The 25,056-nt window shown below is 61.1% G+C and overlaps 2 protein-coding genes across 25 annotated transcripts in view; one reads left to right on the top strand and one right to left on the bottom strand.

Annotated features, from left to right (window-relative positions):
• Positions 1 to 20,149, top strand: part of COL18A1 (collagen type XVIII alpha 1 chain) — a 112,772-nt gene extending 92,623 nt beyond the window's left edge. For 9 of the 12 annotated variants that reach the window (XM_055279957.2, XM_063640476.1, XM_063640474.1 and 6 more), the window contains 20 exons: positions 481 to 510; positions 633 to 659; positions 1,060 to 1,122; positions 1,399 to 1,473; positions 2,399 to 2,425; positions 2,655 to 2,708; positions 3,145 to 3,219; positions 4,200 to 4,268; positions 4,748 to 4,790; positions 5,298 to 5,360; positions 10,210 to 10,253; positions 10,615 to 10,746; positions 11,450 to 11,603; positions 11,683 to 11,756; positions 12,143 to 12,274; positions 13,458 to 13,490; positions 15,451 to 15,696; positions 16,158 to 16,355; positions 17,541 to 17,656; positions 18,597 to 20,149. In XM_055279957.2, the coding sequence (XP_055135932.2) occupies positions 481 to 510; positions 633 to 659; positions 1,060 to 1,122; positions 1,399 to 1,473; positions 2,399 to 2,425; positions 2,655 to 2,708; positions 3,145 to 3,219; positions 4,200 to 4,268; positions 4,748 to 4,790; positions 5,298 to 5,360; positions 10,210 to 10,253; positions 10,615 to 10,746; positions 11,450 to 11,603; positions 11,683 to 11,756; positions 12,143 to 12,274; positions 13,458 to 13,490; positions 15,451 to 15,696; positions 16,158 to 16,355; positions 17,541 to 17,656; positions 18,597 to 18,807 (1,866 nt within the window). In that variant the 3' untranslated portion in view covers positions 18,808 to 20,149. The remainder of the gene's footprint in view (positions 1 to 480; positions 511 to 632; positions 660 to 1,059; positions 1,123 to 1,398; positions 1,474 to 2,398; positions 2,426 to 2,654; positions 2,709 to 3,144; positions 3,220 to 4,199; positions 4,269 to 4,747; positions 4,791 to 5,297; positions 5,361 to 10,209; positions 10,254 to 10,614; positions 10,747 to 11,449; positions 11,604 to 11,682; positions 11,757 to 12,142; positions 12,275 to 13,457; positions 13,491 to 15,450; positions 15,697 to 16,157; positions 16,356 to 17,540; positions 17,657 to 18,596) is intronic. The other 3 variants (XM_063640472.1, XM_055279954.2, XM_055279956.2) reach the window with 1 other exon arrangement.
• A 1,089-nt stretch (positions 20,150 to 21,238) lies between these two features.
• The window catches only part of SLC19A1 (solute carrier family 19 member 1), a 47,204-nt gene continuing 43,386 nt past the window's right edge, over positions 21,239 to 25,056 (bottom strand). For 9 of the 13 annotated variants that reach the window (XM_055279962.2, XM_055279961.2, XM_055279969.2 and 6 more), the window contains one exon: positions 21,239 to 22,651. In XM_055279962.2, the coding sequence (XP_055135937.2) occupies positions 22,178 to 22,651 (474 nt within the window). In that variant the 3' untranslated portion in view covers positions 21,239 to 22,177. The remainder of the gene's footprint in view (positions 22,652 to 25,056) is intronic. The other 4 variants (XM_063640481.1, XM_063640480.1, XM_063640482.1 and 1 more) reach the window with 2 other exon arrangements.

The raw sequence follows: 25,056 nt of genomic DNA, 5'->3' as shown, positions 1-25,056 counted from the left end.
GGAGGTGGGATTATAACAGTCTTGAGAGGAGGGGTGGAGTTGGGAACAGGCAGGAGAGGGCTTGCCCCAGCATGGCTTTGCTAGGAGCAGGCAGACAGGCATCGGGAGGCAGGGGCAGCCCGGGAGGCCACAGGGACCTCGGCGTGACGGTCAAGTCATCAGAACATCAGAAAAGCCTCCCGTAGGCCGAGCCACCTCTGCAGGCAAGCAAGGGAGCGTCTAGCAGAGGGAGGAGCATTTTAAACCAAAATGGAAGTAAAAACCGTGGCCCTTAGGATGTCTGGAGTCTGCATCCAGCTGCTCTGAGCCAAGGGGCGTCTGTGCTGCAGGAGGGACACCCCAGGCCTAGGAAGACAGTGGAAAACAACATTTTCCTTGAATTTCCTGGTTCAGTGTTTTGTTGATCTGTAAGTCGCTCGAGTCCGGTTTAATTTTAAATGCAGCCCTTTGTTTCCGATTTTTCCTTTTGCTTGTGGACAGGGATCCGTCCTGAGCATGCCGGGACCTGAGGTACGTGCCTGTCCGGCTTCTAAGAGACGGGCCTGCGGGGACCTGGGTACAAGGCTGGGTGGGGTCTGGGCAGCTGCGCGGGTGCGTGATGACCCCAGCTGACGCCGTCCCTCTTTCCCCAGGGCCGGCCGGGTTTCGCAGGCTTTCCCGTGAGTAACCTGGCGCCAGAGCTGCACGCTGCCCACCACTGCCCTCCCGGCTGGGGAGGGGTCTCCACCTGGTAGCGCAGAGCAGCCCGGTCGAGCTGGGGTGGGCCTCGTCAGGCCCGAGGGATAGCGACAGTCACTGCTCCCAAGGACATGATGGGAGTGGGATGTGGGCGAGAGCTCATGGCAGGCCCTGTGCTGGGTGGGCACCCGTGAGGGTGAGGCAGCTCCTTGCACCTGTAGAGGCCTGCAGTGTGTGGAGTGAGGCTGGGGCCGAGACCGGTCCTGGTGGGGCTGACGAGGCGGCATATTACAGGGGGTGGCTGTCGGGGGAGGTGGAGCAGCTGTCGGGGATGGGGGAGACGCCAGCCGCTCGGGCCTCACTGCCTGGCCTCCATTCCAGGGACCTGCAGGACCCAAGGGCGACCTGGGCTCTAAGGGCGAACGAGGCTCCCCGGGACCCAAGGTAAGGGGCTCAGGTGCTGTCCCTCAACCCCCTTTGTGACCCAGGGGTGGCCCCAGCCTGCCCAGGTGACCACTGTTGGGAGGGACCCGGGACCCCCCAGCTGCTGCTGTGACACGTGAGGGGTACATCCCCGCTTGGGGCCGTCCCTCTGGTCACCTCCCGTGAGAGGACCCGGGCTGCGAGGCCCAGTCACAGCGGCCCTACCTTCGGGGCTGTGGGTGAGGCTTTGTGGGGTAGGACCTGGCCCTGACCCTGCTGGACCTCCTGCCATTCCAGGGTGAGAAGGGTGAACCGGGCAGCATCTTCAGCCCCGATGGCGGTGTCCTGGGCCCTGCGCAGAAAGGAGCCAAGGTGAGGGCTGGGCAGCCTCCTTCCAGTGGATGTGGGGGCTCCTGGGGCGGTGGAGACAGCCTGGGGAGGGTTTTCCTGAGGGTCTGTCTCCTCATGCACAAGCCTCTCCCACGCAGGGCTCCACCGTCCAGGCCTGGCCCTCGTGGCCCCTCTTTTCTCGCACCCATGTCGGCGGTCCCGCCGGCCCCTTGTCCTCTCCCTGCCCCTGAGCCCACCCTGCCGAGGGGAGGTTCTCGGTGGGCTGCGGCTCTGAGCTCATGCCTCCCTGGGGCCTGGCCTGTGGGGTGCAGGAGCCCAGGCTGTACCAGCTCAGCCGCAGCAGGTTTCTGGCTGCCGTTCCAGCCTCTTCCTGGGGGCCCTGATGCTGTGGGCAGCAGCCTCAGGCTCTTTCCTCTCTGCAGCCCCAGGGTGCCTGCAGGACCCTGAGCTTGGCAGGGCCTGGAGTCAGTTCCTCAAGGGGTCTGTGCCTGGGTCCCCACCCCCAGCAGGCAGCCGCCCAGACAAGCCCTGGGGAAGGGTCCTGGGGAGGAGCCTGGATCTTTGGAGTGTGGGGCACCGGCTCTCCCACTTGGGCCCTCCGGGGTGTTTGGGGTGGGCCTCAGACACGGGATCCCCAGGCCCAGCGAGAGCTCCACTGTCCCACCCAGCTGTGTGTTGGAGCCAGGGCCTGCGGCAACCGGGACACTGCATGGTACACACCCTCCACCCCTGCTTCAGGGCCCCGGGGCATGCCCCAGGCTTGCACCAACCTGGATGCAAACCCCAATCCCGACCCTCTCCTCTCGAGTGGCTCCCGTCCTCTCCAGGGCTGCCTGCGCCTTGGGGACTCCCCAGTGCACCCAAAAGGACCACGGGGGCCCTCAGGGAGGCTGCCAGGTGGGGCACAAGCTGCCACCTAACCCTGCCTTCTTGTTTTTTTGCTCAGGGAGAGCCGGGCTTCCGAGGACCCCCGGTAAGTCGGCCCCTGGCTTTCTCTGCACTGAGCTCAGGGCTCATCTCCCAAGTGCAGCTTTAAAGCGTGTGGGGCAGGTGTCGGTGTGAGGCTGCAGTGGGCTCCTCCGAGCTGATGGGTGGCCCAGGGTGCTGGGCTCTGCATGGCCCCTCCCCTTCCCCAGGACCCTCCAACTCGTGGACAAGGGCTGGGGTCTGCCCCACTAAGCCTGGCTCCCTTCCTCTTGCAGGGTCCATATGGACGGCCGGGGTACAAGGGAGAGATTGGCTTTCCTGGACGGCCGGTGAGGACCTGGGGTCTCCAGTGGGGGCAGCAGATGGGGTCTGGCAGGTGGGGAGCAGCCGAGGCCCACGGGGGTGACATGCCCAGAGGGGAGTGGACGGCTGCCGCACCCACTGTCCTCCCCCAAGAACCGGCCCTGCCAGGCACAGCTCTTGTCCTGGATGTGGCTGGTGATACCCCACGAGGGGCCGGGACCCAGGAGGAAGCCCTGGGGGCAGACAGGGCAGTGGGCCTGGGTGTGCTAGGCTCAGTCACCTCCTTCCAAAAGGGTCCTTGTGCAGGAAAGGGGTGAGAAGGGCCGGGGTAGCCTGAGGGCTGGGAACGTGTGAGGCTGAGCATGGGCCAGGCCTGGCGTGGGGCTACAGCAGCCACCCTGTAGGAACATGGCTGGTGATGACCAGTGCCCAGCAGTCCCCACCCCCTGTGCTGCACCCCAGGGTCGCCCCGGGATGAACGGATTGAAAGGAGAGAAAGGGGAGCCGGGAGATGCCAGCCTTGGATTTGGCATGAGGGTGAGTGTCCCTCAAGGGGCAGCATGGGTGGCTGGGAGAGCAGGACCTGGGAATGGCCTGGCCACAGCCTGGGGTCCTGCAGCTCCTCTCAGAGGCCACTTATAAGCAGCCCTGCCATGTGGCCACACAGCACTGGTCCTACCATACCCATGCACACTCATACATGTCTACACATGCACACGTGTGCCCACTCATACGTGCATGCACATATATGCCCATACTCGTACATGTGTGCACACATATACCTACATCCATGCACGTACATGCCCATACACATGCACACACACATAGACGTGCTCGTGTGTACACATGCCCATACACTCCACATATGTGCACATATACACATGTACTCGTGCATATACATACCTGTCTATGTGCACACACATACAGCTATATATATACACTCATACATGTGCACGTATACACATGTGTATCCATATACTCATACATGATTGTGAGCCCTCCCTGGCCCATTCCATGATGGGCATACACACTGCACATGTACACTCATGCACACATACATATACACATGCGTACACACCAATACACAAATATGCACACATGTGCACCCATATACATACACACACAACAGGCCCCGGTGGATTCTCAGCAGGGCATCCATGGGCCTGGGCCGTGCCCTCCATGCTGGGGGTTCTCAAAGGCGTCCACTCTGCTGTCTTTTGAGCCAAGAGTTTTGTCTCCCTGATGTCAGCAGGGTGGGGCATTTTCAGTCACCTTTTTACCTGAGATGCAGACCCGGTGACCTCTTCACTCCTCCTGAGGGACATCTGTGCACGACTCCAACGTGGGATGAGATGGGGCCCGGGGCCAGCTCCTGTCCTCGGAGCCGTGGCCCGAGTGACCCACTGCATTCTCGGTTTTGCCTGGTCAGAGGTCTGCCTGGTCAGGTTTCTGATTTTTCTGAACTGTCTCTGCTCCCAGCTGCTGCAAAGCCTAACAGCTTTCTGCCTTCCCCACAGGGAATGCCCGGCCCCCCAGGGCCTCCAGGGCCCCCAGGCCCTCCAGGGACTCCTGTTTACGACAGCAATGTAAGTCCCCAGGGCACCCACTGTCCTGCAGCCACCCTTGGCTGTCACACAGAGCCCCACAGAGGGGCTGGGCCTCCTTCTCCCCTGGCCTCTGCGTCTGGGGGTCCTTCTAGGATGGGCCAGTCTGGTGGGCAGTGGATTAGCAGCTGAGTTCCCAAGGAAGGCGAAGGCCTGGGGAAGGGAGGGCTCTCTGGCTGTGGAGCTGCTTCCAGCTAACTCTGCTAAGGGCCTGAGCCCAGGGGTGCTAGGGGCACCCCGATTTTCCCAGGCTCAGCAAGGTGCAGTGACCGATGAGGGCAAAGTGGCGTCACGCCATGGCTCCTGCTCCGCACCCCTGTTCCCTCCCGTCTCTGACTGGGGGAGCCTGCCATGTGGCCTCATACAGGGGTTGGTGCTTCTGGGCTTGATGACCCCTGAGTGGGGATGGCCTCCATTTCAGAACATCGCCCTCAGCAGCCGCCTCTCCCCATTCCTTGCAGGTGTTTGCTGAGTCCAGCCGCCCTGGGCCTCCAGGATTGCCAGGTGAGGGTCCCGGGCTCACAGCCGTGGATACAGGCTCTGAAGGGATGCTCCAGAGCCCCACCTTCCTTCCTGTGCCAGCAGCAGTGAGACTCCCCCAGTGCCCCAAGGCCGGTGCCACATGCCCAGCCCACGCGCCAGTTCCGATGATCTTGGCCCTTCCTGCGGGCCCTCCCAGAACAGCCGTCCAGGACCTGACCTTGGGGTGGCCCCCATTTGCTGTTCTCCATTTAGATTTTGCTTCTCTGGCCAAAGCAGGGTAGAAGCAGCCCCGGCCCTCCTGGTGGTCAGCACGTGCCCTGCAGGTGTGGCCTGGCCCCCACATGGCCTGCTGAGGGGGACCCAGGGCACCCCTGCTCTCCAGGAGCTGCTACCCTGACTGTCCCCATGTCCATCTGATGCCCCCCCTTCCAGGCCCCCAGGCACTGGGGCATTTCGGGCAGGAGGGGCACCACCCTGGAGCCCTCCCTGGCACACTCCGTGATGGGCACTGGGTCTCTCTTCCTCCAGGGAATCAGGGCCCTCCAGGACCCAAGGGCACCAAAGGAGAAGTGGGTCCCCCCGGACCACCAGGTGAGCAGCTCTGGGCATCCCAGGCAGGGGAGCCGTGGCATGGCCAGCACCGAAGTGTGGTCACACCTAGAGCCACCCCCCAAGCAGGTCCTGGACCCTCACTGGGTCGTGACCACCTCACCCTGCGGGAGGAAGGAAGCCCCTTCTGGGTTGATGGGGCCCTCACAGGACCTGGATTTGGGGGCAAGGGCGGCTGCAGGGCATAAGCCCAGCAAGATACCTCCATAACCTCGTGAGGAGCAGGCGGCTGCCCTTCCATGCTTGACCCAAGTGGGTACTGCGCAAAGACACAGCAGCTTCAGTGTGCCGGCGGTCCTGGACGCCCCTCCCCTCCCCTCCTCGGGGCCAGGGGTCAGCACTGGAGGACCCTCTGTGGAGAAGCTCTCCAGGGTCTCGTGGGAAGGAGGCGTTGCCCGACAGGCCGTCCGGAGGGTGAGCCCAGCACCCCCGCACCCCCGAAGGACAAGAATTCGCCCCCTGAGTCCCACCTCCATGGAGAGTGGCAGGGCTGCTTGGATGTCCTGCCAAGACCACTGAGAACAGCTGGATACAATGTGAGAAAACCACTGTTTGAGGATGTCTGGGGGCTGGCAGAGCAGAAGCCCAGAGAGCCAGGCCAGCCTCGGGCGCCTCTCACCGCCAGGGTCCCCTCTGGCCGCCAGGGTCCCCTCTGGCCGCCAGGGTCCCCTCTCGCCGCCAGGGTCCCCTCTCGCCGCCAGGGTCCTCTCCCACCAGGGTCCCCTCCCCCGCCAGGGTCCTCCCCTGCCAGGGTCCCCTCCCCCGCCAGGGTCCTCCCCTGCCAGGGTCCCCTCTCCCACCAGGGTCCCTCTCGCCGCCATACCTGCTCTTGCTAGGGCTGCACCCTGGGGTGGGAAGGGACCAGGCAGGCAGAGGCCGAGTCTGGGCCAGGACATCCTTAAGGCCTGTGGAGGCAAAGGCAGGCAGAAAGCGAGCAGGAAGATGGAAGATGTGCCTGTCCCAGCCTTGGATCTCTCAGCATCACACACGACGCCCAGGAAGGAGTGAGTGATGCACGGGTGACCAGAAACCAGGAGGAACCAGGAGGAGAGGCCAGTGACACACCAGACCGGGAGGCCCAGCTCATGGGGTCATGGGACTCACCTTGAACTCCGAAGGTCACATTCAAAAGCCACAGGAAGCCTAGAGATGGCAGCAGAGAGCTGGGAGGCTCCGAGGTGTTGAGATGAACCCGGGGCTGAAGGCGGAACACTTGGAGCTTGAGACCTGTGTATAGGTTTTGGTGGATGTGGGATTGCCTGTCCCTGGGAGCCAGAACGGGGGCTCCGAGGGCTCCAGAGGGAACAGTGTTCGCAGGCGGAATGGCTGACGCTCTTCCAAAGCCAGGGAAGGCTCAGAGCATTCCCCTCATTCGAAGGATCAACAATTAGAGTGACGAGATTTCTCAACAAAACGGGAGAAGCCAGAAGACCATAAATGGTTTCCAAAATATCCAAGAAAGGCGATTGCCAGTGTAGACTCTGACAGTGGTGTTCCCGTAGCCTTCAGAACCAGGATGACATGCAGGCTGGCACTCCAGACCCGAGCTGTGTCGGCAGTGGAGGGCACTTCGGGCGGAAGATGAGGCTGAGGGAAAGGAGTGCAGAGATGGAGAGAGACAATGCCAGCAGGAACCGGCATCCCAGTGACAGTGGGGTCAGAGGCTCCCGCGGAAACCCGCGTGGGCTGCCCGGCACGGTGTCCCAGCAACAGTGAGGTCAGAGGCTCCCGCGGGAACCCCTGTGGGCTGCCCGGCACGGTGTCCCAGTGACAGGTCAGAGGCTCCCGCAGGAACCCGCGTGCGCTGCCCGGCACGGCGTCCTAGTGACAGTGGGGTCAGAGGCTCTTGCGGGAATTGGCACAGGCTGCACAGTACGGTGTCCCAGCATCAGTGCAATTAAAGGTTCCCGTGGTCTCAGCGCCCTGGGGAGTGTTGGTAGTTCTCACTATATTGGACGGTGAGGTTGGAGAGGAATACGGAGCTGACACTGGTGGAGAGGCAGGAGGGCAGGCAGGATGGCACACACACAGGATGTTTAAAACACACACAGTAGATCCAAAAGAAGGCAAAACATGAGAGAAAAAGGAATGCAGAACAGGTGGGATGAATAGAAACTAGGGAATAAAATAGTAGATTTAGGGCCCAATACATCCACAGGTGCTGTGACGAGGGTAGATACATCCATTGAAGGACAGACATTGTCAATGGGATATGGCTAAACCGTACACTGCTTACAAGAGACGCTCCCCAAACCTGAGGGCTGGAGAGGTCAAGGCACCCAGAGGCTGGTGTGGGTTTGGGTGTATGTGGAGTGTGCATATGTGGGTGTGGGTGGAGTGTGTGTATGTGGGTGTGTAGTGTGGGGGTGTATAGTGTGGGTGTGTGTGGAGTGTGTGTGGGTGTGTAGTGGGGTGTGAGGGGGTGTGGAGTGTGCGTATGTGGGTGTTGGGTGTTTAGTGTGTGAGGGGGTGGGGGAGTGAGGGGGTGTGTGGAGTGTGTGGGTGTTGGGTATGTGGTGTGGAGTGTGGCTATGGGGGTGCTGGGTGTGTAGTGTGGGGGTGTGGTTTGTGTGTGTGTGGGGTGTGTAGTGTGGGGGTGTGGTTTGTGTGTGTGTGTTGGGTGTGTAGTGTGGGGGTGTGGTTTGGTGTGTGTGTGTTGGGTGTGTAGTGTGGGGGTGTGGTTTGGTGTGTGTGTGTTGGGTGTGTAGTGTGGGGGTGTGGTTTGTGTGTGTGTGCTGGGTGTGTAGTGTGGGGGTGTGGTGTGTGTGTGTGTGTTGGGTGTGTAGTGTGGGGGTGTGGTTTGGTGTGTGTGTGTTGGGTGTGTAGTGTGGGGGTGTGGTTTGTGTGTGTGTGTGTTGGGTGTAGTGTGGGGGTGTGGTTTGGTATGTGTGTGTTGGGTGTGTAGTGTGGGGGTATAGTTTGGTGTGTGTGTGTTGGGTGTGTAGTGTGGGGGTGTGGTTTGGTGTGTGTTGGGTGTGTAGTGTGGGGGTGTGGTTTGGTGTGTGTGTTGGGTGTGTAGTGTGGGGGTATGGTTTGGTGTGTGTGTGTTGGGTGTGTAGTGTGGGGGTGTGGTTTGTGTGTGTGTGTGTTGGGTGTGTAGTGTGAGGGTGTGGTTTGGTGTGTGTGTGTTGGGTGTGTAGTGTGGGGGTATAGTTTGGTGTGTGTGTGTTGGGTGTGTAGTGTGGGGGTATAGTTTGGTGTGTGTGTGCAAAGTATATCCTGGAGTAAGAAACACAGTCAAAAATAAATGTTCATTGAGACAACGGAGCAAGTCTCCCAGAGAAATTGAGTAATTCTACATTTCTGTGCATCTAATGAGAGTCTCAAGATATGACAAGTAAAAAATTGGCAAAGTGAGAAGGAAAAACACCAATCATTATAGGGGGACTTTCAGCCCAGGGAGATCTGAACAGCAGGTCTGACAGGTGTCACCTGCGAAGGTCTCTGGGCCGCGTCCCCAGCATCGGGACCGGGGTCTGCCCCAGAGGGGCTCAGGCTATGCTGAAGGTGGGCCTGGCTTCCAGGAACTGTGATCTCACGAGTGCAGTAGAAGCAAGTGGGAAATGCCCACAGGGCACTGCCCTTCCACGCACCTCATGAGTCAAGGAGAAGCAGGTGGAAGTGAGAAACCCCTGGAGCTTAGATGCGTCCAGGGCATCCTCAGCCCTCACACTGCAGCCGCAGGGGCCTTGCCCTGCACGACCCCCGGTCTCCCAGGCAGTGGGGCCTCCACAGCTGGTCACCTCCCTCTGCAGAAGGACCTGGAGCAGGGCCCAGCCCGAGAGGGATCATGGGTCCTGACAGCAGCCGTGACCTCCAACCCCAGGGACTGCACCTGTGGGATGGGGGGGCCCTGGGGGTGTGGAGCCACGTGCTCTAAAGCTTCTGGGTTACAGGGCACAGCCTCCAGGGGTGAGGTTGTCCCCACCCCAGTCATGGTTTCAGGGGAACAGTCACAGGAGAAGGTTTGCCCAGGGCCGTCTAAGGTCCCACCTGGAAGGAGAAGGGGTTTTGTCATCTCTGTTGACAAAATTACAGCTTTAAATAGTACCTGTTTCTACACATCAGCCTAAGATGTTAAAGAATAAACAGCATTTATTGTTAAAGAACAACATTTATTTGATGAAAATAGATGGGAAGAAGTATTGAACATCAAAAATGAGTGAAGAGAAATTTTGTATGTTTTATATATATATGAAAATAGCAAGGATCAAGAAAGTACAAGAATCCAGAGTTAATTCTTTGAAAAGGCTAATAACATTCCTACACCTCTGCAAAGGCTGATGAAAAGGAGAGAAGAAGCAACAAGGAGTGATTTCAGCAAAGGGCTCCTATGGCCTGGAAGGAGTCACCTGGGATTTCCACAGTTTCACCCTCGGAAGGGGTGGAGGGACCCTCAAGTCAGGGCCAAGATGCGGCTGCCTGCCCACCCTGGGAGGAGGCAGAGGAGAGACAGGAAGGACAGGACGCTGGGAGGAAGGAATCGTGTTGCCCTTTTCTCAGCACATCTCCCACATAAGCCACCGAAGTGGATCTGCAGGTGAACCGTCAGGGTTAGTAAGTAAATGTGCCAAGGTCACCAGATGGAAGGGCAGTTTAGAAAAACCACCAACTAGTCCTAAGCAATTAAAAATGAAGTTTTAAAAAGGCAAAATTAACAGAAACATCAGAAAGTATCGGTTAACTAAGAAGAACCTAATGAAATACGCGATCTCTACTGGGAAATGGCTAGAAGGGCCTCAGGCAAACCCACCAGTGCTGGGGCTGCAGGGGGAGCCCGGCGCCATCAGACGCCACCTCAGCGAGACCCCGCCTGTCTCTCTCTTCGCAGGGCAGTTTCCGTTCGACTTTCTTCAGTTGGAGGCTGAAATGAAGGTGGGTGACCTCCCTGTGGGGTTGGGAGCTCCCAAGGTCCTGTACATCCCCCTGGGTGGCCGCTTCCAATTCCTCGCCCCATCCGGCCCAAGCCTGCTTCCTGTTCAGTGCTGCGAGGGGCGCTGGCTCCAGAGGGTGTCAAGGGCGTCCCTCAGGACGTTCTTGTCCCCGGCTCAGTTTTGGGGGGACTTGGCTGATGCAATGGGAGGTGGGGAGTCGAGCCCTATTCTGTGCAGCCAGCAGCTCCCAGGCCTGGGCTCTGGAAGCTTCTGACTGCCCAGCCCTGGCTCGGGGAGATGGGAGGCCACCTGTGGCTTGTGGGGGTTCAGGGCTCCCGTGTCACAAGTGTTTCCGTCCACAGGGGGAGAAGGGAGACCGAGGTGATGCAGGACAGAAAGGCGAAAGGGGTGAGCCCGGGGGTGGCGGCTTCTTCGGCTCCAGCCTGCCAGGCCCCCCCGGACCCCCAGGCCCACCTGGCTACCCTGGGATTCCAGTAAGTCCCATCCTGTGCAGGCCGAGCGCATGTCCCAGGGGTCTGGGTGCAGGAGCCGAGGGCAGGTCCAGCCCGGCCACCGACGCCCGCCAAGGCCGGAGCTGCCCCTGCAAGCTCAGCGCCCCGACATGTCTCTGTCCCTGTGTGGGGACGCAGCAGGCCGCATGGCTGTGGGTGCACTGACCCCGGACACCTCCCGTCCCCCTGCAGCCTTCCATGGCCTGCCCTCCCGCTGGGGCCATGTGCATCCACCTCTGCCCCTGGGCCGGGTCAGATCGGGGTTTAGGCCCATCAGTCCAGAAAGACTGCAGAGACTATGGGCCCCAGCTACTGCCTGGGGACCCACACCGTTGTCAGGTCTCTGGTCTCTGCTGGTCTCAACCCTGGGATGGCACCCCCAGAGAAGAAGGGGTGATGGTGTGGGGGTTTCTCAGGCTATGGCGTGGGCAGGGAGGGGACCAGTGACTCAGACGCTGCGCTCGCCAAGGGGGTCTTGGCAGCTGCAGCCCCAGCCCCACAAGCTTGCCCGCCCCCAGCTCAATGCAGCCCCAGCCCCACAAGCTTGCCCGCCCCCAGCTCAATGCAGCCCCAGCCCCACAAGCTTGCCCGCCCCCAGCTCAATGCAGCCCCAGCCCCAAAAGCTTGCCCGCCCCCAGCCTAGGGCACGAGGTAACCAGGAAGCTTCTCTTGTCGCCGTCCCTAGGGTCCCAAGGGAGAGAGCATCCGGGGCCAGCCCGGCCCACCTGGACCTCAGGGACCCCCCGGCATCGGCTACAAGGGGCGCCAGGGCCCTCCTGGCCCCCCAGGCCCCCCTGGCCCCCCAGGGCCCCCTTCATTTCCTGGCCCTCACAGGCAGAGTAAGTCAGTGGGGAGTGGGCCCCAGGCAGAGGCCACCTCGTGTGGCTTCGTGTTCCCACGTTGGTTTCCCTCCTGCAGCTATCAGCGTTCCCGGCCCTCCGGGCCCCCCTGGGCCCCCTGGGCCCCCTGGAACCATGGGCGCCTCCTCAGGGGTAAGTAGGCAGCTGGCTGGGCACCTGTGTCCCGTACCCTGGCTGGTTCTGCAGCCTTTGCCCCTCGGAGGCACCGTCCCACGGACCCCACAGGGAGATACATGGGAGGCCAAGATGCAGTTTCCAGGGTGGAAGCGGGGCCAGGCCATGGGGGGATCCAGTGGACCCAGGAGGAAGACGAGCAGCTGAGAAGTGCCCAGGGCCTGTGCACTGGCCACGGAGGCTGAGGGGCTGGAGGCAGGCAAGGGTCCCCATGGTGCTTATGGGGGCAGCCGCCTCAGTCCACGCCTGTCCAAAGCCCTGCAGCCCCTGCCCAGCACCCTGAAACGGGCATTCCTTACTTCTGCCCCTGCCCCCCGCCCTCCCACCTCTGCATTTGGTCCCAGCAGGTGAGGCTCTGGGCTACACGCCAGGCCATGCTGGGCCAGGTGCACGAGGTTCCTGAGGGCTGGCTGATCTTCGTGGCCGAGCAGGAGGAGCTGTACGTCCGCGTGCGGAATGGGTTCCGGAAGGTCCAGGTGAGCACTCTGTGTGAAGGGTTCTTGACTTGTGGAAGGGCCGAAGCCGCCTCCTGGGGCTTAAGGAAGGCGACAGGCCCAGGCCCCGGACAGGGATGGGGGCAGGTGGCAGCCAGCGCTTCTTAAACTTTCAAACTTTTGGTAAAGTTTAGTAAAATAACTTTTGTGAGCAGTTTTGGGTTTAGAGAAAAGTGAGCTTACGCTTCTGAAAGCGGATGAACACGTGTGTGAGGGGCTCCTGGCGGGTCACGTCACAGTGAACATTTACAGAGATAAATGTCGCGTCACACACCCGATAATAAGACAAGGCGCCTGATGGGGCGAGGAGGCGGGGGCTCAGGCCCTCCAGGGCCACGTGACATCCGCAGTATGGCCCCGGCTGGGGTGCAGGCTGTCCCGTGGCTCTGCACCCCGCATTATAAACACCAAGGTGGGATGAAATGTGTCCTCTCTGCTTAGCACGGGCCTTGCTCACTGGCCTGGCTCCTCAGACACACCTGGGATTGCCCCTTCCAGGCCAGGCCAGCCCCTTTCCTGCTTTCCCAAAATGGTCTGGGCGGCAGGAGCAGCCGCTCTGATCCAGGTGGGCGCAGCCATGCTTGCAGGGCCCCCGGGAAGGTTTACCTTCGTGTGGCAAAGGTGAGGACTGGTAGAAGCCCCGTGCTGCTGAAACGGCCTGTGACATCTGTGGGAGCCTCCGTGGCAGAACACTGCACATTGACACAGCCCTGACTTCTGGAGCCCTCCCACCTTCCCTCTAGCACTCCCTCCCTCTCGCCACCGGCCCCCACCTGGGCCTGGCCGGCCCCTGCAGCACCCCAGACAGTGAATCCCACTCCAGTCCCTTCATCTGGCCAGGGAGAGTCTGCCAGTCTCATAACAGACGCTGAGCTGGTGCCCACTGTGTGCCAGGTGTCCTCATAGGCACCCGGATGCAACCCCATCCTAACTTTCAGGGGCTTTAGTCCTGACAGGAGGAGGCAGGGGATGGCATCCTAGCAAACGTGTGCTGGGAGGGCCAGGTGTTGGGGAGGGAGAGGCAGGTGGTGCTGGGCAGGGAGGGCCGGGTGCTGGGTAGAGAGGGCACCCTGCTGTGGACTGGGAGGGGCGGGTGCTGGGCAGGGAGGGCACCCTGGCTCAGGCCCAGCCGCAGGTCCTGGGTGACCCTGCTGCTTTCTTCCAGCTGGAGGCCCGGACGCCACTCCCACGAGGGACGGTAAGGAGCATTTTTTTCTGTTGAGACAGGTGGGTGGTCAGGACATGAGGACATGAGACGGGTGGTCAGGACATGAGGGAGTATGTGCCATCTCCTTTTTGGGGAACAACACGTGGTCCTTTGGAGTCCTGGAGCTGAACATGTGGCTCACCATCAGCCCCTGCTGCAGAAATGGGTGCAGCCCACCCCAGTACCTCCGTCTCAGTGCCGGAACCCCAGTATCTCCGTCTCAGTGCCGGAACCCCAGTACCTCCGTCTCAGTGCCGGCCCCCCCAGTACCTCCGTCTCAGTGCAGGCCCCCCCAGTACCTCCGTCTCAGTGCCGGAACCCCAGTATCTCCGTCTCAGTGCCGGCCCCCCCATACCTCCGTCTCAGTGCCGGCCCCCCCAGTACCTCCGTCTCAGTGCCGGCCCCCCCAGTACCTCCGTCTCAGTGCCGGCCCCCCCATTACCTCCGTCTCAGTGCCGGCCCCCCCAGTACCTCCGTCTCAGTGCCGGAACCCCAGTACCTCCGTCTCAGTGCAGGCCCCCCCATACCTCCGTCTCAGTGCCGGCCCCCCCAGTACCTCCGTCTCAGTGCCGGAACCCCAGTACCTCCGTCTCAGTGCAGGCCCCCCCATACCTCCGTCTCAGTGCCGGCCCCCCCAGTACCTCCGTCTCAGTGCCGGAACCCCAGTACCTCCGTCTCAGTGCCGGCCCCCCCAGTACCTCTGTCTCAGTGCAGGCCCCCCCAGTACCTCCGTCTCAGTGCAGGCCCCCCTAGTACCTCCCTCTCAGCTGCCGGTTTCACGAGGGAGCCGCTCTCATCCCTCAACTTTCCCAGTTGTGTCTGCCACTCATTGCCCTCCTCAGGGTCAAAATCCTTGGGGCCAAAATCCACATCTTGTGTCCTTGCCTTCCCTCACCCAAAGTGCCAGACACAAGAATGGGTATCTCTAGAGTGGTGGGGGACTGGGTGGGTGAATCAATGGGGAGATGGATGGATGGATGGGTGGATGGACAGGTGGGTGAGTGGATAGATGGGCAGATGGATGGTGGATAGATGAGTGGATGGATGGTGGATGGATGGGGGGGATGATGGACAGGTGGGTGAGTGGCTGGATGGTGGACAGGTGGGTGAGTGTATGGGTGAGTGGATGGATGGGTAGAAATATTTTCGTTTTCCTGAGTAGATGCTGCGTCCGGCTGCTGTCGGCCCCTCCTTGAGTAGAGGTCATGATTCCTTAATTGGCTCAGGAGTGAGGCCTGATGTGGAGCAGTGTCAGGGGCTCTGCAGCATCCTGTCTCCTCACAGGGTTCAGCCCAGTCTGCTCTCACTCATTTGCTGATTCATTCTTTCATTCAGCCAGTCAATAGTCATGGCCCCTCCTGTGTGCCGGGTGGCCGTGGATATTGCCCTGGGTAACACACAGCCTGGCGCTGTGGAGCGGACAGTGGGGACAGCCACGTGGACAGAGTGCAGGTGGATGGCAGTGGCAGCGGGGTCAGGAGGGGCTGAGGGCTGTGGGGAAAGGTGCAGAATCAATCAGGGGAATCTGGACTGGGGTGCAGGCCTGGGGGCTGGGATTTCTAGGGTGGAGGTCACCTCTGAGGGAGACAGAGCAAGGGCTTAGGGAGATGAGAAGGTCGAAGGTCGCCATGTTGAGGCCAGGGGCCCTGAATTGGAGCCGCAGCAAGGAGAGGGCAGGTCAGGGCACATGGTGAGTGAGGGCTGCGGCTTCTGAGCACAGCTGGGTCTGTGGGGCCTGAGCAGAGGTGACCTGCGATCTGGTGCCACAGCAGGCAGAACTCCCCACCCTTGCTGCTGCCCACACCCCGAGGCAGCCCCAGAGTCGGGGGCACAGCTCCCTGCTTGCCAGCTCGGAGCCCAGCCCCTCTCACCCAGCCCAGAGGAGGACACAGGTGGAGGAGGGGCACCCGGAGGGCCCCCTGCCAACAGGCCCCGCATCTCCCATCTGCAGGACAACGAAGTGGCCGCCTTGCAGCCCCCCGTGGTGCAGCTGCACGACAGCAACCCCTACCCGCGGCGGGCACACTCCCACCCCACCGCGCGGCCCTGGCGGGCAGATGACATCCTGGCCAGTCCCCCTCGCCTGCCGGAGCCCCAGCCCTACCCAGGAGCCCCGCACCACAGCTCCTACGTGCACCTGCGGCCGGCGCGACCTACGAGCCCACCCGCCCACACCCACCGCGACTTCCAGCCCGTGGTGAGTGCCCCCCAAAGTGGGCTTGGCTCCATCTGGCCCCTCGGCTCTCGGCAGCGGAAGAGGGCTCAGCCCCTGCAGAGCTGCTGTGGGTCCCAGGCTTCAGCCATGGGCGGGGGTTCTGGCGGCTCAGGGCCACTCGGGGCGGCTTGGCTGGGCCTGGGACTTGCCCTCTGGTGGCCAAGCAGTGGTCATGAAAGTCCAGCCCCTGTCACATCCTTGAGGAACCGGCATATCTCCACCCACAGAGGCAGCTGGGGGCACCCACGTGGCCCGGGGCTGCTCTGACCTGGCAGCGTATGGGGGCTGCTGCCTGGGCCCCTCAGTGTGTCACTTGGGCGCTTCCCGCTCAGCACCCCTTGGCCGTGCCTGTCCACACAGGTGCGGGGCGGGGTGGCGTGCCCAGGGCCTGGGTGCAGGAGGCAGCATGGGACACAGCCCGTGACGCGTCCTTCTCCCCGCAGCTCCACCTGGTTGCGCTCAACAGCCCACTGTCAGGCAGCATGAGGGGCATCCGCGGAGCTGACTTCCAGTGCTTCCAGCAGGCGCGGGCCGTGGGGCTGGCGGGCACCTTCCGCGCCTTCCTGTCCTCGCGGCTGCAGGACCTGTACAGTATCGTGCGCCGCGCCGACCGTGCAGCGGTGCCCATCGTCAACCTCAAGGTGGGTCAGTCCAGTCCTGAGGGCGCGGCCACACACCCCCCATACCCCACACACACCCCCCACTTGACCTCTGGGGTGAACTCCCAGCAGGGAGCTCCCCTCTAGGGCCTCTGGAGGCCACCGTGGTACAGACTGCCGCCCAGGCTGGTGACTTCAGGGCAGGCTCCGGGTGGGTCACATCCCTCAAGGCTGAGGCCAGGGCCTCTGCATCCCTGGGCGCTGCCACCTTCCTCAGGGCATCCCATGAGGCCCCCCACGGGGTCCCCTGACCCACGCTTCCCCGGCAGTGCCCCTCAGGGTCCCATGCTGCTGGCCCGAGTGTCCACACAGGTGACAGGCCCCACATACAAGCCTGGAATCAGGAACCATCCCTTGGGCCTCCAGTGCCACCTGGCCTGGTGGCCTCTCTGCCACAGCACCCCCCCCCATGTGGCTTTATTCTGTGGCCCCTTTTCGTGCACTGGGCTGTGGTTTCTGGGTGCCCCGGGGAGCACCCACATTCTCCAGAACCAACAGCAGAGGGGTCAGAGACCCAGGGCTGGGAGCAGGCAGCTGCGGCCTGGTGCTCCCCACCCTCTCACATCCTGGCATTAGGGGACAGGGTCCCCTGCCTTAGCCAAGGCCTCTTGGGAGTCTGCAGAGGCTGCCTGGCCAGGCCTGGCTCCCCCACGCTTGTTCCCCGGTGGGACATGCCCAGGGGCTGCAGAACCCCACCCTCCCAAAAAACACACCCACACACAAACCCCCAACACGCATCCACACCCACACACCCCCCACACCACACACATGCACACACCCCACACACACACATCCACACCCCCAAACATACCCCACACACACCCACACCCCCCACACACATCCCCACAACACTACACCCACATACCCACACACCTCCAAACATACCCCCCACACACCCACACCCCCCACATAGATCCACACCAACACGCATCCACACCACCCCCCCACACACATCCACACTCACATACCCATACACCCCCAAACATACCCCCCACCCACACACCCACATGCACACCAACACACCCCCACACAGATCCACATACACCCACACCCCCACACATGTCCACGCTCATACCCACATGCACACCCACACCCACCCACACATGCCCACACACACACACCCATACCCACATGCACACCCACACACCCACACGGTTTCTCTTCCAGGACGAGCTGCTGTTTCCCAGCTGGGAGGCTCTGTTCTCAGGCTCTGAGGGTCCGCTGAAGCCCGGGGCACGCATCTTCTCCTTTGATGGCAAGGACGTCCTGAGGCATCCCACCTGGTAGGTTCCCAGTGCCCTGTGAGCAGCTCTGAGAGCCCCAGCCAGGGAAGGCGGACGGGCGGGCAGGCTCCTAACAGCAGTTCCCCCTGAGTTTTTGGACAGATCTTATACATGCTCATTACTTTAAAATTATAAAATCCAAAAGAACATTGAGAAAAATGAAAACTGCTCTGAGAAGTAATCGTTAGCAATGCGTTTGAGAGCAGTGTAGTTCTAAGAAGGCCCTGAAGTGTCCCCGGCCCTCTGCTAATAGCGGATGGACACCACGTCTCCCGGGTGTCACCAAGCCTGTGGTCAGCCATGTAAGCAGCGCAGTGAGTTTATTCACCGAGAATAAACTCCTCAAAGGGCAACACGGAGTCTAAGCATGTGTGCCCTTAAAATGTTGACTGACAGAAATTTCCAGGGTGTCTAGAAGAACGCTTCATCCCACATGTCGCTGTGCCCTCCCCACGTGAGCGCCGCGATTCTTCCAACACTCATGCATTTAGGGGTGTCTCGGGGTGCCACACAGCGTGTCCCCAGCAGTGCCTGGCCATCTGCTGTAACAGAGATGCACTGTGGGTGGGGCTGGGCCCCAGGGAAGGCCTGAAGCCAGGAGCCCGGGAGGCGGAGCTGGTTCCTAGCGAGGCAGCCACAGGAAGCCTTTGCTCAGCAGGCATGAGGGCCAGGTTCACCCAGCCAGGCCAAGCCCTGGCCCCTCTCCCCTCTGCCGTGGGTGTGTCTGACAGAAGCAGCATGGGGGGCAGTCTGGGAGATGCAGCCCTCTCCACAGGCAGCCACTAGGGAGGCCATGTGGCCCTCCAGGTCGTGGGAGCCTCTGCGGCCCCCTGGCACCCCCAGGGCCGGCCTCCTGCCTCCACCTTTCCTGCCCAGGGAGTGGCCTCTGCCCTAAGCGGAGCAGGTCTGGGTTTGGCTGACGGCCCGGCGCGTCTTACAGGCCCCAGAAGAGCGTGTGGCATGGCTCGGACCCCAACGGGCGCAGGCTGACCGAGAGCTACTGTGAGACATGGCGGACGGAGGCCCCCTCGGCCACAGGCCAGGCCTCCTCGCTGCTAGGGGGCAGGCTCCTGGGGCAGAATGCCGCGAGCTGCCATCACGCCTACATCGTACTCTGCATCGAGAACAGCTTCATGACTGCCTCCAAGTAGCCACTGCCTGGATGCGGATGGCCCGAGAGGACGGGCGGCTCGGAGGAAGCCCCCACTGTGGGCAGGGAGCGGCTGGCCAGCCCCTGGCCCCAGGACCTGGCTGCCATACTTTCCTGTATAGTTCACGTTTCATGTAATCCTCAAGAAATAAAAGGAAGCCAAAGAGTGTATTTTTTTAAAAGTTTAAAACAGAAGCCTGATGCTGACATTCACCTGCCCCAACTCTCCCCTGACCTGTGAGCCCAGCTGGTGCGGCCTGGGTCATGCAGCCTGGGTCAGGCAGGGTGCAGTATCACACCCTGTGCAGCCTCTTGGCCTGATCAGACCACGGCTTGATTTCTCCAGGATTTCCTGCTTTGGGAAGCCATGCTCGCCCCAGCAGGTGTCGACTTCATCTCCCACCTAGCAGCACCGTTCTGTGCACAAAACCCAGACCTGTTAGCAGACAGGCCCCGTGAGGCAATGGGAGCTGAGGCCACACTCAGCACAGGGCCACCTGGGCTCTCCTGCAGGGTGTGTGCTCGCCCTGCGGTAGATGGGAGGGAGGCTCAGGTCCCTGGGGCTAGGGGAGCCCCTTCTGCCTCAGCTCTGAGCCATTCTCCACAGCAACCCCAGGCTGAAGCAGGTTTCCAAGCTCAGAGGCCCACTGTGACCCCCAGCTCTGGCCTGTCCTCCAGCACCACGCACAGCAGCCTGGGACTGGCCTCCCAAATGAGCCATGAGATACATCCAAAGCAGACAGCTCCAGCCTGGCCGAGTCCAAGCTGGGAGATTCAAGGGACCCCTGAGTTGGGGTCTGGCAGCCTCCCATCCAGGGACCCCATCTCATGCCCCTGGCTGGGACATGGCTCAGCCAGCACTTGTCCAGCTGAGTGCCAGGATAGAACAAGGCCACATCGAAGAGGCTGAGGCTGGCACAGGACATGCGGCAGCAGCGCACGGGGCAGTGAGGGAGGGCTGCCATCTGTGCACTGCCCATGGACAAGCTGGCTCCAGATGCAGGGCAGTCATTGGCTGTCTCCTAGGAAACCCACATCCTTGCCCTCCTTGGGACTGAAGGGGACCCCCAGGGTGCACACAGGCCACCCTGAGGGTGAACAAAGCAGCCACGAGGTGCGACGAGGTCCTCTGCCACAGCCACCCCTGAGATCCAGCAACATCGACCCCAGAGTCATTCACTCTGTGGAGGGACAAGTGGACTCAAGACAGCGCCAGGCTGACCACAGCACGGCCAACACGCACCTGCCTCGGGACTGCAACGAAACCGGTGAGGCTGGTTCTGTAATTGTGTGTGATGTGAAGCCAATTGAGACAGGGAAATAAAAGTGACCTTTTACACTGACTCTTGGTTTGCAAGCAGCCTTCACTGTCACGAGGACACGGTTCTCCAAAAGGAGTTCTCAGGAGTCTTTTACCCCTGGACCGTCCCACAGGCGGATCCCAAGTGTGCACAGGCACACATGGTTACATGGGGTATGCATGCATGGGCATACACAGGCGTGCAGTTATACACGGGTGTGCCTGGGCATACACAGGCATGCGCAGTTATACACGGGTGTGCCTGGGCATACACAGGTGTGCACAGTTATACACAGGTGTGTGGTTATACACAGGTGTGCAGGAGCATCCATAGTGTGCACAGGTACACAGGCATGCACGGGTATGTGGACACACACCAACACTCTCAGGTCTCTCCTCACAGCAGGACCTGACTTGCTCCCAGGAACACTACATCCTGACAGCCATCCCTGTCCTGGTGGCCAGGTGAGTGCAGGATTCAGAGGCAGGCGGTGGGTGCAGTGAACGGGCTGCGGAGGGAGCAGGCCCTCAGGTTGGGGAGACGCTGGGAGGAGGATTCTGATGGCGGTGTGGGCCTCCCCAGTGACGCTCTGGCCCATGGCACAGGCCCAGCCCACCTCCACCCAGCACATCCTGCTAGATCTACGAGCCCAGGAAATGGCTGGTGCAGATCCTTCCCAGCAGGGTCCCCAGGGTGGCCATGGCAGGGCCCCTGGATGCACCCGGGACCACGGCCCTGTCTGACTGGCACCATCCACTGACTTGGGCAATCTTCCACGTGCAGCCTCTGCCTCAACCCAGGGTACCCCAAGATGCTTGCTCCCCTGAGCCGCCTCGGGAGACCCTTGGGTCCAGCAGCTCCAGCAACCCCTCCCCAGCCAGAGATTCTCTCCCCAGCTCTCCGTGCTGAGCTGGTGAGCAGCCAGCCATTCACCCGGGGCCGCTGAGATGTGGCAGAGGCCCCACAGGATAGGGCCGTTGACTAGGGTTGTGGGGGGGCTCAGCTCATGGGCACCAAGGCCCCGCGTGGGCTGGAGGCGGGAGAAGGCTGGGACGCCTCTCCTGGCCTCACTGACTGCTGACCCTCAATCCCCAGGCCAGGCCGGCCTGGAATCAGAAGCCCTGCGCACACTCACTTATCAAGTGTGTTTAATGTATGTGGGAAGAGTTCACATCACATCAGATGGTCCTGCACCTGTGGATAAGGCACTAGCGCTCCTTAGACCCTGAGGCCGCTGAGACGTACTTCCCCAGCGCCCACCACAAAGGCAGTCCCACAAGGCTCCCCAGCCCAGGCAAGCCTGGCACGTACCAAGGCCAGCACGTCCGCGGTGACCGGGACCAGTCCTCTCCGGGCTGGCACGAGTGTGGGTGCAGCTGAGGACCCACAGGTCAGGATGAACACACTTCAGAAGGACAGAAAGGACGATGGAGGGCTGCCCTTAGGGTGGGAGACAGGAACCAGCTCCGAGGACCAGAGCCGCTGCTCCCCTCTGATGACGATGCGTCTGCCGCCAACCTGAGATGGCTTTTCCACAGACAGAGAAGCCACATGCAGTTCTTCATTCTACGTCAGTTAAAAAAAAAAAAAAAGCATCTTTCAAAAAGCAAGAGCACCAAGGATGACCAGCAATGTCACAGCTCAGCTACACCTGAGGGTCCCGGCTCCCACCCTGCCCTAGAGGGCTCACAACTCCTGTGGGGCCAGTGTCCCCTGAGCTGGTATCTAAGGCCACTTTGCCAGCCCTGGGGGGCAGAAAGGATTTGTCTCAAGCCCCCCAAGGGGCATGAGCCAGTGAGGCCTGGTGGACGCAGAAGCCCACCACCCACCTCTTCCAGCAACCAAAGCCCGCGGGGCACAGCACAGGGACAGCATGGCCAGGCAGCTGCCCTGAGTGTCGCCAGCACATGTGGCCACCGCCAGAGTGCAGCACAGGGCAGGGGGAATCCTAGGGGGCCTGCCAGCAGGATAAGCAGAGGCCTCCACGGCTAAGGCAGGCGGCCCTCGAGGCAGGGGTCATGGGGATGCACTGAGGGCCACCTGCAAAGTTACCACAGGGGCACCCAAGAGTCACTGGTTCACATTCTGAACACCGTCGCTTGGAAGACACTGCAAACCCAGCTTGCTGACACCAGGAGGATGGACAGCCGGCTGGGGATAAGTCTCATCTGTAGCGTCAGGGCCTGAGGCTTGGGCGGAGCACAGAGTGCAGGCGGAAGGGGCTGTCACTGGGCTCAGGAATCCAGCTGCCTGCGGGGCTGGGGCCAGGGCTGGGTCCCTCTGTCTCTGCTCCAGGGAGGCTGGCCCCACAGCCCCCAGGCCGTCTTCTGGGCAGAGCGGCGGGCTCTGGGCTGGCTGCAGGCCTCCGAGGCCCTTGTCCTGCACGCTCAGTGCCTGTGCTGCCTTCTCCATGGGACTTGTCAGGCCCTGGGCTGGGGGCTGCGGTGGGTGGTGGCCCCGCTGGCAGTGCCGCAGGCCATCCAGCATGGCCCCCAAGAAGTAGATGATGGACAGGATCAGGAAGTACACGGAGTATAACTGGAACTGGAAAGAGAGGCCGGGTGAGGCGGGTGAGGCCGGTGGGGAGGGCCTGGCTGGGACACTGGCACCCTACACCCCGACGCCGGCTCCCAGGCTCACTCTCCTCCAGCTCAGAGGCTGACCCTGAACACTGCACAGCAGTCAGGCCAGCCCCGGGAGCAGGTGCCACAGTGCTTACCACAGCCCCCCTTACCTCCACAGCCTGGCACAGGCCTGAAGAGGGGCTCCCACCATTTCCCAAGAACCCCTCGGAACCTGGCAGGTGGCCTGCTTCTGCGTGGCCTGCTTCTGCGTGGCCTGCAGGGTCTGCTCCCGAGGCCCCTGCTTGGTGATGCTTGCTGCCCACCCATGGTGCTGAGACAGCGGAAGGGCGCCCATGAGAGCCAGAACGTCTTGCCTGGCAGAGCAGGGTGAGGAGAGCCACAGCAGGTGACCGGGAGCTGATCCCCAGGGCTTCACGCCCAGAGCGACCCCTCAGCAGCCTGCACATGGAGCCCGTCTCCACCTCGGCAGTGGAAGCTGTGCTACGATGACCAGAAGGAGTGGCACCAGCAGTGGCCACATCTCTCCTGATTCTCACAGCTGCCAGGGGCAGGAGGGACTGGAGATGTCCCTGGGACACCAGGGAGGGACCTGATCATTCCCAGAGGTGCAGAGGGCTCAGGAGGCTGCAGTGCCCTCAGGACATCTGTGGGCAGAGCCCAGTGAGTCCGGACGCCCAAGACCCCTGAGGCCCCGGCTCCACACCCGCAGGCCAGAATCCCTGCAGCCCCTCGGCACCGGCACCCTTCCAGGAAAGCTGTTTTTAAAGCAAACTCAGGAAGATGGGGCTGACACGCTTCTCCCTGCTCTTCTCATACTCAAGACACTGAGATAAACACCTGGGAAGACTGTGAAAGCAGCAGTGAAGAGGGCAGACTGGCCCTCGGGGCCTGGGGAGCTGTGCCACGCAAGGGCAGACTGCGCCACGCAGAGCTCCCTGGGGGCTTTTCTTTTCGCCTCAGATATTTTGAAACTGAAGAAGGCAGCAGGCTGGAAAAGCCAACAGATGCAGGAAAAAGAGCCCGTGGAAGCAGCTCTCTCTGGCCTAACCCAGGGAAGGGGCAGCCCAACATGAGGAAAGACCTTTCAACAGGAATCGCCCTGCTCCCCCCCAGACACCAGACCTCGGCTCCACCCACCACGTCAGCAAGGACCCCCCACCCTCCCCAGCCTGTAACAAGGACCCCCGAGTCCCCTGCGCGGTGGTGTCAGACAACACCAGGGGGCACTAGAGCTTCCACTCCCACTGGCTGGTAAAGACGCCCGCCCTCGCCCCCATGGAGTCAGCAGAGATCACAGGGAACCCTAGGCTGGCACGCCTAAAGCCTCATGGAGTCAGTGGAGACCATGTGGGGAGCCTGGCCTCTTATCCTCACCCAGTAGTAAGAGCGTGCCCGTCCCCCTCCATGCTAGGGGCGTGTCAGAGGAGGTCAAGCCGAGAGTCCAGACTTTCACCCACCCAGCAATAATGAGAATGTCCCAACCCCAGGGGCATCAAGGGGGCCACGAGGGGAGCTGGACTCCCATCCTTGCCTGGCAACAAGGAGCCCCCACCCAGCCACCCACCCTCCCTCAGGTGTCACAAAGGCTGAGTGAGAGCCTGGACTTCCACCCCACCTGCCTGTAGCGAGGTGCACACCCCACTTGACCTGCAGGAGCTGCGTCAGCCACAACAGGATGCTGAAATTACATCATACCCAAAATGCTTGCATCTCACTACAAAATCCCTTGGCACACTAAACCACAAAGATCTCAAACTGAAAGACAATGAATAGACACCAACACTAAGACAACAGAGACAGCAGAATTCGCCAAGAAAGATCTTAAAGCAGCAACCATAAAAAATGCTTCAGTGAACAATAACAAACATGCCGGAAACAAATGAAAAAACACAGTCTCAGCAAAGAAATAGGAGAAATAAAAAAAATTTAGAACTGAAATATACAATAATCAAAATTTAAAAACTTAATGAATCATCTCAACAACAAAATAGGCCGGGCGCGGTGGCTCACACCTGTAATCCCAGCACTCTGGGAGGCCAAGATGGGCGGATCACGAGGTCAGGAGATGGAGACCATCCTGGCTAACACGGTGAAACCCCCGTCTCTACTAAAAATACAAAAAAAATTAGCCAGGCGTGGTGGCGGGTGGCTGTAGTCCCAGCTACTTGGGAGGCTGAGGGAGGAGAATGGCGTGAACCCGCAAGGCGGAGCTTGCAGTGAGCGGAGATAGCACCACTGCACTCCAGCCTGGGTGACAGAGCAAGACTCCGCCTCAAAGAAAAACAAAAACAAACAAACAAAAAAAAATAGAAGAGGCAGAGAAATGATCAATGATCAATGAACTGGAGGTAGAACAATAGAAAT

This window comes from Symphalangus syndactylus, chromosome 5 (genome assembly GCF_028878055.3).
Source record: "Symphalangus syndactylus isolate Jambi chromosome 5, NHGRI_mSymSyn1-v2.1_pri, whole genome shotgun sequence".
Classification (NCBI taxonomy): domain Eukaryota; kingdom Metazoa; phylum Chordata; class Mammalia; order Primates; family Hylobatidae; genus Symphalangus; species Symphalangus syndactylus.
Note: the sequence above shows the minus strand (reverse complement) of the source record. Positions and strands in the feature narration are given on the sequence as shown.